General features: G+C 42.3%; 1 protein-coding gene across 1 annotated transcript; it reads left to right on the forward strand.

Annotated features, from left to right (window-relative positions):
* Window positions 1–368: 368 nt before the first annotated feature.
* On the forward strand, window positions 369–881 carry LOC138871173 (uncharacterized). Its single transcript, XM_070149040.1, has one exon. The coding sequence runs from the start codon at window positions 369–371 to the stop codon at window positions 879–881; it is 513 nt and encodes a 170-aa protein (XP_070005141.1).
* Window positions 882–13,730: the final 12,849 nt, after the last annotated feature.

A 13,730-nucleotide genomic window follows, 5' to 3' on the forward strand; every position in this document is an offset into this window, starting at 1 on the left:
AGCAACAATGGGTCGGCAGCCGATCCTACCATCATAAAGATGCTCGAGGACCTCACAAAGAGGATCGAGTCAGGAGAGAAGAAGGTGGAAACCTACAATTCTAGGGTCGACCAAATTCCGGGAGCACTCCCGATCTTGAAGGATGTGGATTTGAAGAAGTTCATACAGAAGTCGTTCCCACAGGAAGCGCCTCCAAAACCCATTCCAAAGAAGTTCAGAATGCCCGATCTTCCTAAGTACAATGGAACCTCGGACCCCAACGAGTACGTCACTACTTCACTTGTGCAGTGAAGGGCAACGACCTAAAGGATGACGAGATCAAGTCCGTCCTACTAAAAAAGTTTGGAGAGACGCTTTCGAAAGGGACGATGGTGTGGTATCACAACCTGGCCCCAAATTCGATAGATTCATTTGCCATGCTGGCAGATTCCTTCATAAAGGCACATGCTTGTTCCATCAATGTAGCTACAAGGAAATCCGACGTCTTCAAAATTAGGCAAAGGGAGAACGAGATGCTGCGAGAGTTCGTATCGCGCTTTCAAATGGAACGAATGGAACTACGACTGGTTTCCGACGACTGGGCAATACGGGCCTTCCTGCAAGGTTTGAACGAGCGGAGCTCGGTAGCTTTGAAACAACTGAAGCAGAACTTAGCCGAGTATCCCGCCGTAACTTGGTCGGATATCCACAACCGATACCGATCAAAGATCAGGGTTGAAGATGAACAATTAGGAGTCCCCTCGGGCTCGGTATATCCTAGCAGGCTATCGGCAAAGGAGCCAAAACCAAACAAACAAAGATACCAACCATACACTGAGGATAGAAGGAATGCCCTGAGGCGCGACATACCCCGCAATGACCGAAGGATAGATCAAGGCTAGAATCCTCGAGGACGTGTTAGCAGAGCCGGATTCGATAGGCATACAGGGCCGACAAAGGCACCCCGCTTGAAGAATACAACTTCAACGTCGATATTGCAAACATCCTATTCCCCATCGGTAAAATCAGAGACACCAGGTGGCTAAGGCCTGTGCAATCAGACCCTTCACAAAGGAACCCTAACTTAGTGTGCGAATTTCACAACACACACGGTCACAAGACCAAGGATTGCTGACAACTCTGGGAAGAAGTAGCCCGACTGCTCAACAAAGGTCACCTCCGAGAATTCCTTAGCAACTTAGCCAACAATTATTTCCGGGAAAGAGAGACGACCAAGAAAAATGACACAGATGAGCCACAACACATCATCCACATGATCTTAGGAGGCATCGATGCTCCACAAGAACCCATGGTCAGAAGGAAAAAAATATCCATCACCAGGGAAAAGCGAACTCGAGGTTACATACCCAAGGACGCTCTCACATTCAGTGATGCAGACATCAAGACATTGTCTCAGCCCCACACGATGCACTGGTAATCTGTTTTCTTGTAAATACATTTCAAATTAAATGTGTACTTGTAGATCCATGTAGCTCGGCCAATATTATTAGGTCGAGGGTGGTGGAGCAGCACAGACTGCTTGACCAGATCGTGCCCACCTCTTGAGTCCCCAATGGGTTCAACATAGCGAGCGAGACAACGAAAGGGGAAATCATCCTCTCGGTCAACGTGGCCGGCACTATCCAAAATGCCAAATTCCATGTCATTGAAGGAGACATGAGGTACAAAGCATTGCTCGGAAGGCTGTAGATACACTATATGAGAGCAATACAGTCCACCCTCCATCAAATGATGAAATTTTCAACAAAGGACGGGATAAAAACCATCTACGGGGAACAACATGCAACGAAAGAGATGTTTGCGGCGCACGATGTGGCACTGGTGCCAATACCTCCATCGTCGAGGGAGCTGAAGGATATACAAACAATGAAATAGCGATCACGAGATACATTCTCGGCTAAGCCCAAAGGACCATACCGCGTCCTCATAACAAATGATTGAATCATATCGAGGCCCGAAGCGCCGCCGGTACTAAGGTATGATCATCTCCCTATTGAGTTACGTTTTACACTAACCTGTATGCAGGTATCCGATTGAAATAGCTGAAGCGCTTTCCGACTTGAAGGCCTTAGGTTCAAAGCATACGTTGCACTCTTTTCCTTCGACTGGATTTTTATGCCAAGAAGGGTTTTAACGGCAAGGTTTTTAACGAGGCAACATCCATATGCTACCGAAGGAAGACTCAACAAGTATCCAAGTCTTCTCTTCAATCAACCACGAATACTGAGGGGCATCCCCCCGGAAGGTCACCCCCTCGGAGAAGCCAAGACATGGTAAATAGGGTCTCGATAGGAAAACGATGTACTGGGCCAAACGGTCGAACGATCCATGCCCGTATAGAATAAATGAGACCTTGACAACAAAAATGTGTATACTTGTACCAAGTAATCAAAGAATACTTTCCCCTCTATCAAAGCATTTCACGTTTCAAAGGAGTTCGGTATTTTTTTTACAAAAACGGCTCCAGAGCCAAAAACGTCCCGCACACTTGGGGACTGGCATCAAAAACTCGAAACCATATGACCCCTGGGTCGGAAGTATCAAGCTCGTAAGCCCTCGATGAGGCAACACCAAGTTTACAAGGAATGGCTCTAGAGCCAAGAAACTTTCGATAACTCGGGGACTGTCGCCAACTGCCACCTTCATCGATTTGTCAAAACCCCAAGGCTATAAGACCCCATGCGGGCAACCTCGAGCATGTAAGACCTTCATAAGGCAACATCAAATTTGTAAGACCTCAAGCACGGCATGAACCATACTTGTACCAAGTAACCAAAAACTGTAAGACCTCAAAGGCATGTAAAAATTATAAGACCTTACAAAAAGGCATCATCTCGACCTTAAAGTTGAGGCTATATATTCGAACTTGTAAGACCTCTAAAAAGGCATACCCTCAATATAGATGTTGAAACTACTTCACCCGGGGACTGAAAGGCTCTGGTCAAACACAATGACTACGGTCACAAGACTATACCAGCCAAACTAACGCGACTCGGGGACGCCCAACCATCGCTATAAAATCACAGGCCTTCAAATACTTTGAAAATACTTCTTTGAAAAGAACCGGTTATATAGGCTACCCTTGACATAGGCAAAAGAGCTTCGACCATATCAACTCCAGACTATAGGCTTCGAAACATTCAGCCACCGAGTAAAACCTCCTGAGGTGCTCGATTGTCGCCATATAACGACTCACAATCGAGGTTTTTATCGAACCGTCGAAAAGTCAGGCAAACACAATTTCGAAAAGTCCTTAACGAGGGAAAAACTAAGCCTATTAAAGGTTATACTGACCCAATGCATAAGAGCCACTAATGCTAGCCTATTAAATGTCATACCGACCCAATACGTAAGAGCCGCTGCCGCCAACCCATATGAAAGGTCGTACCGACCTAATGCGTCAGAGCCACTACCACCGGCCCATATAAAAGGTCATACTGACCAAACGCATAAGAGCCTAAGGGCAAGCTTTAAATTCAAAAACTTAAAGGCCAATGAGCTCGAGTCAAAACCCAACTCGGAGACTGAACCCAAAAGTTAACTGAATATGCCTAAGAGCAAAAGAGTAAGAGCTTAAATATCGGCTTATACTAAAAGGTCGTACCGACCAAACGCGTAAGAGCCTACGAACCAACCCAATGAGCCCTAGGGCCGTACTATAAACCTAAGGTTTTTTTGACTCGAAGACCAGTTCGTCCAACTAGAAGTGCATAAAAAATGAAACCACAAGGCTTCCTTTTATGTATCTATATGTGAGGAAAATGCAAAGCTCCATGTTCTTTAAAAGCACTATACATAAAATCAGAAAAGAAAGGCCTAAATCTACGTCCCCCTCGGGGACTATGGTCTGTGGGCCTCTTTCTCGCTTTCTTCAGCATCAGACAGAAGGAACTTAGCGTCACATTCTTCCGCCTTCGCATGCCTTATCTCTTCCGAGAGATCGAAGCCCCTGGCATGAATTTCTTCGAGGGTTTCCCTCCAAGATTTACACCTTATATACTCTTTGTTCCTACTCTCCTAGTCGAGAGCCCCCCTCAGCTCAGCATGATCATCGGCAACGTCCTTCAAATAGACAGCCACCTTCTTATCAGCCTTAGTTTGGATCGCTTCAACTTCAGCCAGGGCATCCATGACTTCAGCCTTCATCTTCAGAAGCTCATACTCGAGCCTTGAAATCATGTCCGTTTGGACCAAGCTGTTCTCATGAGCGTTGCGAAGTTGCACTTCGAGGACGGAAGCCTTGGCCAAAACATCTTTCTTAGCCGCTACCTGGGTTTCCACCCGAGCCTTTAGCTCATCACGATCGCACTTGGCTCGACCAACTTCTTCGAAAGCTGAGCACACGTCTACTAGTTTGGCTCTATCAACCCCGATAGAACCACCCTCGGTTGGTATACGAACGTCCAATATATGCGTACCCTGGCGTCGAACATCCCTCGAAGTGCCTTCGACGGGAAAAGAAGTTGACGGCAGAGAACCCTCGTTCCTCGAAGTACCTTTGATGATAAAAGAAGACGGTAGCAGAGGAGGGATCATTTTTCTAAAACTAAGGATCTCAAGCGCTGTAGGCTTGAGTGGTACACCCTCTCTGAGCCTCCGGGCTGGACTCATCTTGCTATAATCACCATCTCCATGCGAAGGCCCTTTCTGCTTATTATTATTATCCCTCGGCCCTAAAGCTGATGATCCTTCTCCCTCTCCTAGATGGCACGTTCTTGCCTCAAAGAACTCCCCAATGCCTACGATGACGGAGTTAGTACGCATAAAAAGAAAGTACCTTTCAAAAAAGGAGCAAATCTCATAGAACGTACCATGGTGTTTTGCCTCCCATCTACCCTTAGACAAAGCTCTCCACTTACGCTCATTATATGTCGAGTTGGTCGCCAAGTTCCAAGTCCAATCCGTCAGGTCGAGGACCTCATACGGCATTTATGGAATTGCTACAGAAAGGTAAAGAAAGACGCATTTATGGAGCCCGCCTCTGCCATAAGCAAAACTACGAAGGCACAAGTACACCACTTACGTGTAAAATTCCATTCCTCAAGAAATGGTTGAAACTCCACAGGGATAATATCAATGGTCCGTACTCGGACGAATCAGCTCATCCATCCCCGATCCCTATCTTCTTCATCATCAACAATGAAAGGCGTGGTGGATTGGCACCGTAAGGTTAGCAGACCTCGATGGTGAAAAGGTCGGTACAGCCTGATGAGATGGCTAAGAGTGAATTCAAGATCAGCTTCTTCTGCAAATAACCTCATCATCAATACTATCCTCCAAAATGAAGGATGAACCTGTGCCAAGGTAACCTGGTACTTTCGACAGAAGTCAAGCGCGACCCTATTACTAGGGCCCTGCGTAAAGGGGTACGTGTATATAGAAACCCCTTGAAATGATCCATGATACTCTCTTCCGGGGAAGGTACCTGTAGTACTACCTTTTCCCCCCATCCACAATCATTTCTCACTAACTCAATTTTCCCCTCTCCTATGAAAGAAATAAACTTCGAGGCATACTCCCAATGACCCCGAACATTGGGAGGTTTTTCTGACGGAAAGTCCTTCCTCGAAACCAAATGTCCCGAGGTCGGCTCGCCTTGCACCAACGACACACCACCAACCAGGCGGGAACCAGAGGCGGAACTCCCTTCTCCTTGCTGAGAGGACCCTGTTGTAGCAGCTATAACTGTGGTAAAACTAGGGAATTGGAGAGGGAATTTGAGCAAGGATTTCAAAGTTGAAATGGTGAAGGACCTAATGCAGGAAAGAAGAACTCTAGAAAGGAGGATAACTACTCAGAATAGTGGAATCCTCAAACGAGGAAAGACAACCCTATGTGTGGAGAAAGCGGTGACTATTTGCCTGCCTCAAAGGCCAATTAAAAATGCTGACTAAGCCATTTTTCGCTTTGGGAAGATGTACCAGGGGGATTGCCTTGGTCGTTTCATAACCATGTCATGCAATTAACGCTGTTGTATGGCGCTTTGGGGATCAAAGACCCCCGCATCAACAAGCCTCGATATAGTACCCGATCTCCAGGACCTTTGTCAAAAAGAAGACAGGCTCTAAGGAGCCATTAATATCATTACAAACCTCGAGATGGTACCCGATCTCGAGGACCTCTGTCAAAAAGAAGACAGGCTCTAAGGAGCCATTAATATCATTACAAGCCTCGAGATGGTACCCGATCTCGAAGACCTTTCTCAAAAAGAAGGCAGGCCCTAAGGAGCCATTAATATCATTACAAGCCTCGAGATGGTACTCGATCTCGAGGACCTCTGTCAAGAAGAAGATAGGCTCTAAGGAGCCATTAATATCATTACAAGCCTCAACATGGTACCCTATCTCAAGGACCTCTATCAAAAAGAAGATAAGCTCTAAAAATCTACTCATACGGGCCTGACCTCGAGGTGGTACCCTATCTCGAGGATTTCTGCTATTGCAAATGCGGGTCATCTACCCGATCCTCTGGCCCTCGAGCTACCTGAGCCCGAGCCAATTTGCACTCAAAAACTACTAATAAAGCCTTAGGGATATTTCTCGCCTTCGGATCAAGAAAAACTCCCTCTTGGTTACTTTAATCCAGGGGCTATCCGAGTCCAGGCGTACCCTCATTCGGGATCTATCTATAACGCCTTAAGGCTATCTTCGCTCTAAGTTCGAAACAAGCTTTTGAGTTGCCTGAGTTTGAGCGAACTCTCACTCGGGGACTTCCTTCGAAAGCTTAAAGGCTATCTTTGTTCTCAGGCATCCGAGCAAGTCCCCCCCTCGAGGACTATCGACAGGGTCTGAAAGGCTAAGTTTCGTTCTGAAAATTTGAAGCCCTACTCTCATTCAATTCGAAGTCGGGGGTCCCGACATCCTAAGCTCGTATCAATTTTGTCACGCCCCTTTTTTTTCCCTCCGTGGAGAGAGGGAAGTCCGGGTTCCGACGTTCATAGGGGTAATAACTCAGTTCCTTTTGGGAATTGGGTATTTGGAAGAGTCGCCACCTAATGGATTATGGTGCGTTAAGGCACCTAGAGTGATTAACTCTTAGACTAGTTTACATTACCAGAGATTTGGGGTAAGGGCTCGAAATAACCTTGAGGGGAAGGTGTTAGGCACCCCTCTTGGTCCACAACGGTGGGTCGCGGCCGAACTTATACTTATGAATTAGTCCTTTAACAAATAAATAGTTAAACACATACTTGCAGATAAGGGCATGTATGACTCAAAGAATTTTGAACAAGTTGCATATAAAAGAGTAAGGTTTAATCATCGGGAATTGGGAAAGAGGGGTCCTAGGTTGGTTAGCCTATAGGATCACCCCATATAATTCCCGGTAAACACTCCTCAATGATGGGCTACATGTGATATTAGCGTGTAGTCATCATATCCTTTTCTACCCAAGTCTCTTCCCTTGGTCATAGCCTAAAGCGTACTAGCAACCTTGAAAATGTCCTATGTGTGCACTACCCGTCCCTTCCTTGTGGCCCTGGAGGTATTTTAGGACCTCTACTTTTGGACAGTTCTAGACCTTTCTAAAGTTTTAAAGGACAAAAGTCTAGGCGTCAGTCAAGAACAGGTAGGACTGCATTTAAAGAGAACAAATTACAGGCTCACAGTCACCTCCACAAATATACAAGTAAATGCACGTCTTCAAACATCAGTCTAGTATTTAAGAGAAAATCCGAGAACATGATATCTAGGTGAGCAGGTATTATACAGTATTGAATTAGGACAAAGTGTCAAAATCCTATTTAGCTTGCCTACTGATTTAGAGCTGTTAAATCTGAATAGTTTTAAACAATAAAGCACAGTTTCTGAGTTGTAGAATTTAAATCTCCATATAGGCTTGCCTAAACGTAGAACAGTGATGTCCTAAGGGCATGATATCTACATTGATACAGTAAAACAATGAACAGTTTTTAAACGGACATTTAGGGATCCTATAGACATGCTTTCTAGAGGTATTGATATAAGGCAGTGTTTGAAAACTCATGTAAAGAAGCGGACAGTTGATTAAACCAATTTAGAATGAACTAACATGGATTAAACTGATTTGTTGACTAAACTGATTTTAAGTTCTACAGGCAGGATTTCTGATTTTAATTCCTATAGGCATGGTATCTAATTGTTAAGAGCCAATTTTCGAACTTATTGGCATGATTTCTAGTGAGACGAATGTAAACACATGCTGTAATAGAAACTGAATTCAAACACTTTACACTCTATAGGCATGATATCTATTACGAAGTTGATTTTAATCCTATAGACATGATTTCTATTATTGAAATCCATTTAGATCCTATAGACAAGATTTTTAATATCCTGAAAGTAAAGCAAACATAGAAAGTGCATTAACACAATCCTATAGGCATGGTATCTACCTGAGTTACCCAATATATATGTAACTACCCACCCTTTTACTAATCACCCAATGTTGTTTACAAATAATTATTACAGACCAACTGAATAAATTACATAAACAAATAAAGAAAAGAAGAAGTTATCTGTAGGGAGCCCAAAGCAGGCCCAAATGACTTCTCAAGCCTCCAATAGCCTCAAATGCCAAAGTTCCAGAGACAGTATCATATCTAGGTGTGTCAGAGTTCCCTAAGGACCTCAAGGATCCCGTGCAGTGCTCACACCTAGACTTTTTCAAACAATAACTGATTTAGGTGCAGTGTGGAAAGGCCAGCTCTAACATGCCAGTGTTCAGAGAGATCTCAAGGATCTCAAGGCAGTACACATGCCAAAGGAGAAGAACCTAATATTCTAGGAGTAATGTGAGAGTTCTTGACATAGTTTTATTTTGAAAATAGTACAGAGATGACTTCAGAAGTAGGAATTTTTTTTCCATAAAATAGGAAATAACTTAGTGGTAAAAGATAGTTTGAGAAAAGTATCAAGCATCAGACAAACAACTGCTCATATTCAGATCACTTAACAACAAAACGTCACATGGGAATGAAAGGATTGTGGCACAGAAGAATCACTTCAGGGTACAAGGATAGGTATAGTAGAAACATACAGTCACAAACTGGATACACACTTAGGATCTTGGAGACTTAGTAAATAGTTTAGAACATAAATAATAGTTGGCCCGTCTTGAACAAGATTTAAGCATATAGTTTGGACATGCTAAGTAAAGAGGTAAGCAGAGTGTAAAACATGCATTGAATAGGACAGAATTTTAGACATATTAAGCAAAGGAGTAAGTAGGAGAGAGGGCAGAATGTAAAACATACATAGAACAGGACAAAACTTTAGACATGCTGAGCAAAGAGATAAACAGGAATACAAGTTGAAATCACAAATGATGGACTAATGCAGGGATGCAACACATAGGGTTTGATTTTTAAAACTCAATTAGGGAGATACCAGTTAAGGAGAGCAGACACAAATTATAGAGAAGTGTAGTGCAATAACTAGCCTTAGCTTACAGCCAACTAGTTCAATAGAAGTAGCAAGTAATAGAAAAGAGAAGAAAGCTTAAGTATAAGAGAGAGTTTTTGAACTAGTGTTTGTTGCCGTCCAGAACTTAGAATAAAGGGGGGGGGGTTATATAGTAATCAAAAACTTAACAAATAAGGTAAGAGATCAATTAAGTAGCAAAATCAACGAAGTCACATGTAAATCAGCAAGATCTTTTCTTCAATCAAGGGACAATTAGATCAACGGTAAAACTTACTAAGTATTTAAGGAAAAGAATCAAGTAAATTTTAGGTATATAATAGGTAATTAGGGGTAAATGCACAACAATTTAATTAAGAAAATAAATGAGTAATAATCAACGGAATGCAAACAAGGCAGGAAAAATAATTAAGGCAAGCAAATTCAATCAAATTGAGTAAAGAGGTAAGAATCAAACGTTTAAAGGAAAACATTCAAATTAAACCAGGAAATAATGGATTCAGAGTAATCAAGGGTTCAGAAAGTCATGAAAGAGTCGGCATATAAAATAAGGTAGAACATGGATAGTCAGGATTTCACATAGCTTTAACAAAATACATGATTAGACGACATTCATTCAAGGAGAATATACAACTCTTAGCATGAATGGTCATAATGAGCACAAGCACATAAAATCAGTGAAAGGTCAAACTAAGAAATTTAGTAGAAGCATATTAGGACAAGAAAATCACGGAAAATCAGAAGAACCCAAAGCAAGAATACAGTCAGATGCACCAGTACTCAGAAACTAAACAAAAAACCCTAGAAAATTAGGGCTTTCAGTACAAACAGGCTAATTAGTCAAAATATATGAGAAGCATGAGTTTAAACACATAAAAATCATCAAAAAATTTTTTAAAGAAATTTCGGAAATCCTAGTTTTAGGAAAAGATGAAAATCGCTTGATTCTTATAAAGAAACCCAAGGTTGTTGTAAAACTCACATGAAACAAACCCAAATCATCTTAGATCTGTATAGATCTAAGAGGTTTAGAAACTAAATTAGGGTTTCGAAGAGAACTATAGAGAGGTGAAGGAACCTGTTTAGAAAATCATAGATCGACGTCAATATAGGACGATCTCACTCAGAATCACACCGGAATGGCCTGAAACAGGCGAGGGAGGAGCCATAGGTGCAAGTCGCTAACCCTGGTCCCTTAAGGGCCATGAAGATGGCAAAAACAACATGAGAGAGGCCATCAGAGGCTTGAGAGGTGGTGATAGGTCATTAGAGATGGACATAGATGAGTGACAGGCATTTGGAGATTAGGGTTAGGTTGAGAGAATTTGAGAGCAGAGAGGATTTCAGGGTGGCGGGTGTGTAGAAATAATTTAGGGTTAGGGATTATTAGGAATAAAAAAGGAAGGTTTTAACGGGGGCCGTTGATCTAAAGGACCAACGACCATGATCTGATGGGGTTTTGGGTCGGGTAGGTGTTCCTAAGTTGAGCTGGGTAATTTTGGGGTCCGGTTCGACTGAATTGGGATTGGGGAGGGGTTGGAATTGGGCTGAAATTGAAATGAAAAATGGCTAGATTTTAAATAGCCATTTTAATATTATATAATTTATAAGAAAATAATAAATTATTTCTAAAAAAATAATTTCATGTACTAAAATAGTTTTAAATAGTTATTTAACATTTAAAAATAAAAAAGACCATTTTATGTATTACTAAATTAATTATGCATTAATAGGGCTAGTATTGCAGATATATGCAAATTAGCTTAAAAATGTAAATGCAATTGTAAAAATGCACTAAAAATATTTAAAAAATATTTCGGCATAAATATAGAATTTAGATGGCTATATCATCAGAAAAATAATTTGAAAGATAATTATTGGAAATTTTATAAATAAAAAAGAAAGAAATAAATCAATTTGGAGCTTTTAAAAATTATAAAAATTGCATGAAAAATTATAAAAATGCTCAAGCATGCTTATAACTGCATATATACTATTTTGAAAGTATATATATGTATTAAAAAATAAAAGGAAAAATCGGGTATCAACAACTACCCCTCTTTACCCGGGAAAGATGAAATAGTTTTCGGGTAAAGAAATGATGGCCAATTTTGACCGGATGGGATGTTTTGAAAGACAGAGGCCGGACTCTGGTCTTCGAGTTGGCTGCATATCCCTGGTTTTACAAGAATCAGGCTATGTGTAGTTCTGGATTCATTGGCAAAATATACTGATGAATTCATTGCAAGAACAGACACGGGATGCCAGATCGGTTATAGCGAATGGTTGATAGTTGAAGGAACTGGGGTGAGGTCGCTCCTGCTAGAATAGCAGTTGCTTGCTAGTCTCCTGCAGATGAAAAGATGTTGCCGACATGTATTTGTGCAAAAATTTAAACATGATGCAGATTCCCTTTGGACTATGAAGATTGTCTTTGGACGGTTAAAATGACGTCCTAAGACCATGATGTCCTGGGCCATGAATTGTTTAGTGAAGGATTCATAGGCCATGAAATGGTGTTCCCGGTCCATGAAGATGGTGCCTCCGAACCATGATGCCTTTGAATAATGATATGCAAATTTGAGGGATCCTCAGGCCATGGCATGGTGTCTTCTAGCTATGAGGATGATGCCTTTAAGATTATGACGCCTTCGGATAGATTGGCTATGTTTCAGCCCATGATATGCAATAATAGGATGTTAACAAGACAAGGCTTAGTCTTGTGAAATGGAGGGCAGAGCTTAGCCCGACTGAAAAGCAAATAAATAGTACTAGATATAGCACAATATTTGTGTAGAGAGGGACAATGCTTAGTCCCTTACAGATGGGGAGGCAAGGATTAGCCTCATGAAACTATGGAGGCAAGGATCAGCCTCATGCAAATATGGAGGCAAGGATTAGCATCATGCAAGTAAGGAGGCAAGGATTAGCCTCATGCAAGTATGGAGGTAGGGATTAGCCTCATGCAGATATGGAGGTAGGGATTAGCCTCATGCAAGTAGGGAGACGGGGATTAGCCTCATGCAAGTATGGAGGCAAGGATTAGCCTCATGGAGATACGGAGGTAAGGATTAGCCTCATGTAAATAGGGAGGCAATGATTAGTCTCATGTAGATGCGGAGGCAAGGATTAGCCTCATGTAAGTATGGAGGCAAGGATTAGCCTAATGCATATAAGGAGGCGAGGATTAATATTATGCAAATAGGGAGGAAAGGAATAACCTCATGCAAAATAGGGAGGCAGGGATTAGCCTCATGCAAGTAGGGAGGTAAGGATTAGCCTCATGCAAGTATAGAGGAAAGGATTAGCCTCATGCAAGTAGGGAGGCAGGGATTAGCTTCATGCAAGTAGAGAGGCAGGGATTAGCCTCATGCAAATGGGGAGGCAAGTATTAGCCTCATGCAAATGGGGAGGCAAGGATTAGCCTTATGCAAGTAGGGAGGCAGGGATTAGCCTCATGCAGATACGGAGGCAAGGACTAACCTCATGCAGATACGGAGGCAAGGACTAACCTCATGCAGATATGGAGGTAGGGATTAGCCTCATGCAAGTAAGGAGGCAGGGATTAGCCTCATGCAAGTATGGAGGCAAGGATTAGCCTCATGCAAATGGGGAGGCAAGGATTAGCCTCATGCAAATGGGGAGGCAAGGATTAGCCTCATGCAAATAGGGAGGCAAGGATTAGCCTCATGCAAATGGGGAGGCAAGGGTTAGCCTCATGTGAATGGGGAGGAAAGGATTACCCTCATGCAAATGGGGAGGCAAGGATTAGCCTCATGCAGAGAGCAAGTAGCAAATGAGAGTAGTATATGTCTTAGCAGGAGATATATTCGGTGTCCGATGTCCTTATTGATAGTGAATTTGTTATGTGTATATATTTGCGGATGCTATCGCTACGTCAACTGTGCCTGCGTTCAAAGAAAAATTGTGAGTTTTCTGTGGGGGGGGGATTGGTTCGTGCTTCTGGCCTTACCCTATTTTGCTCTATCCTGGAGGCCTTTTCGAGTTCCCCTGGGTAACCCTGACTGTTACGAAAATAAAATTTTCGAAAAATAAGCAATCATTGATAAAAATAGAGTCATTTTAGAAACGTATTGATATATCAAGTAATTTTAGATGAAATAGTGACTGTAACATATCTCAAAGGCATTGCAACTTTCTTATATTGGAATTTTGAGGGTCCTCCCCAAAATTTTGCCTCAGTTTAGTAGATGATCTTTTGACTGTTTGTGGATAATAGGCCTTGCTGAACCTTCTTCGGAATTTTGAGAATCTTTCACAAAATTCTGCCCCAGCTTCTTAACCAATTTCTGACTTTCTGGCATGTGATGG

Source organism: Nicotiana sylvestris, chromosome 6 (assembly GCF_000393655.2).
Source record: "Nicotiana sylvestris chromosome 6, ASM39365v2, whole genome shotgun sequence".
Classification (NCBI taxonomy): domain Eukaryota; kingdom Viridiplantae; phylum Streptophyta; class Magnoliopsida; order Solanales; family Solanaceae; genus Nicotiana; species Nicotiana sylvestris.

Coding starts and splice junctions, on each gene's coding strand:
- LOC138871173 (XM_070149040.1), top strand. CDS start 369: ATGGTGTGGTATCACAACCTGGCCCCAAATTCGATAGATTCATTTGCC.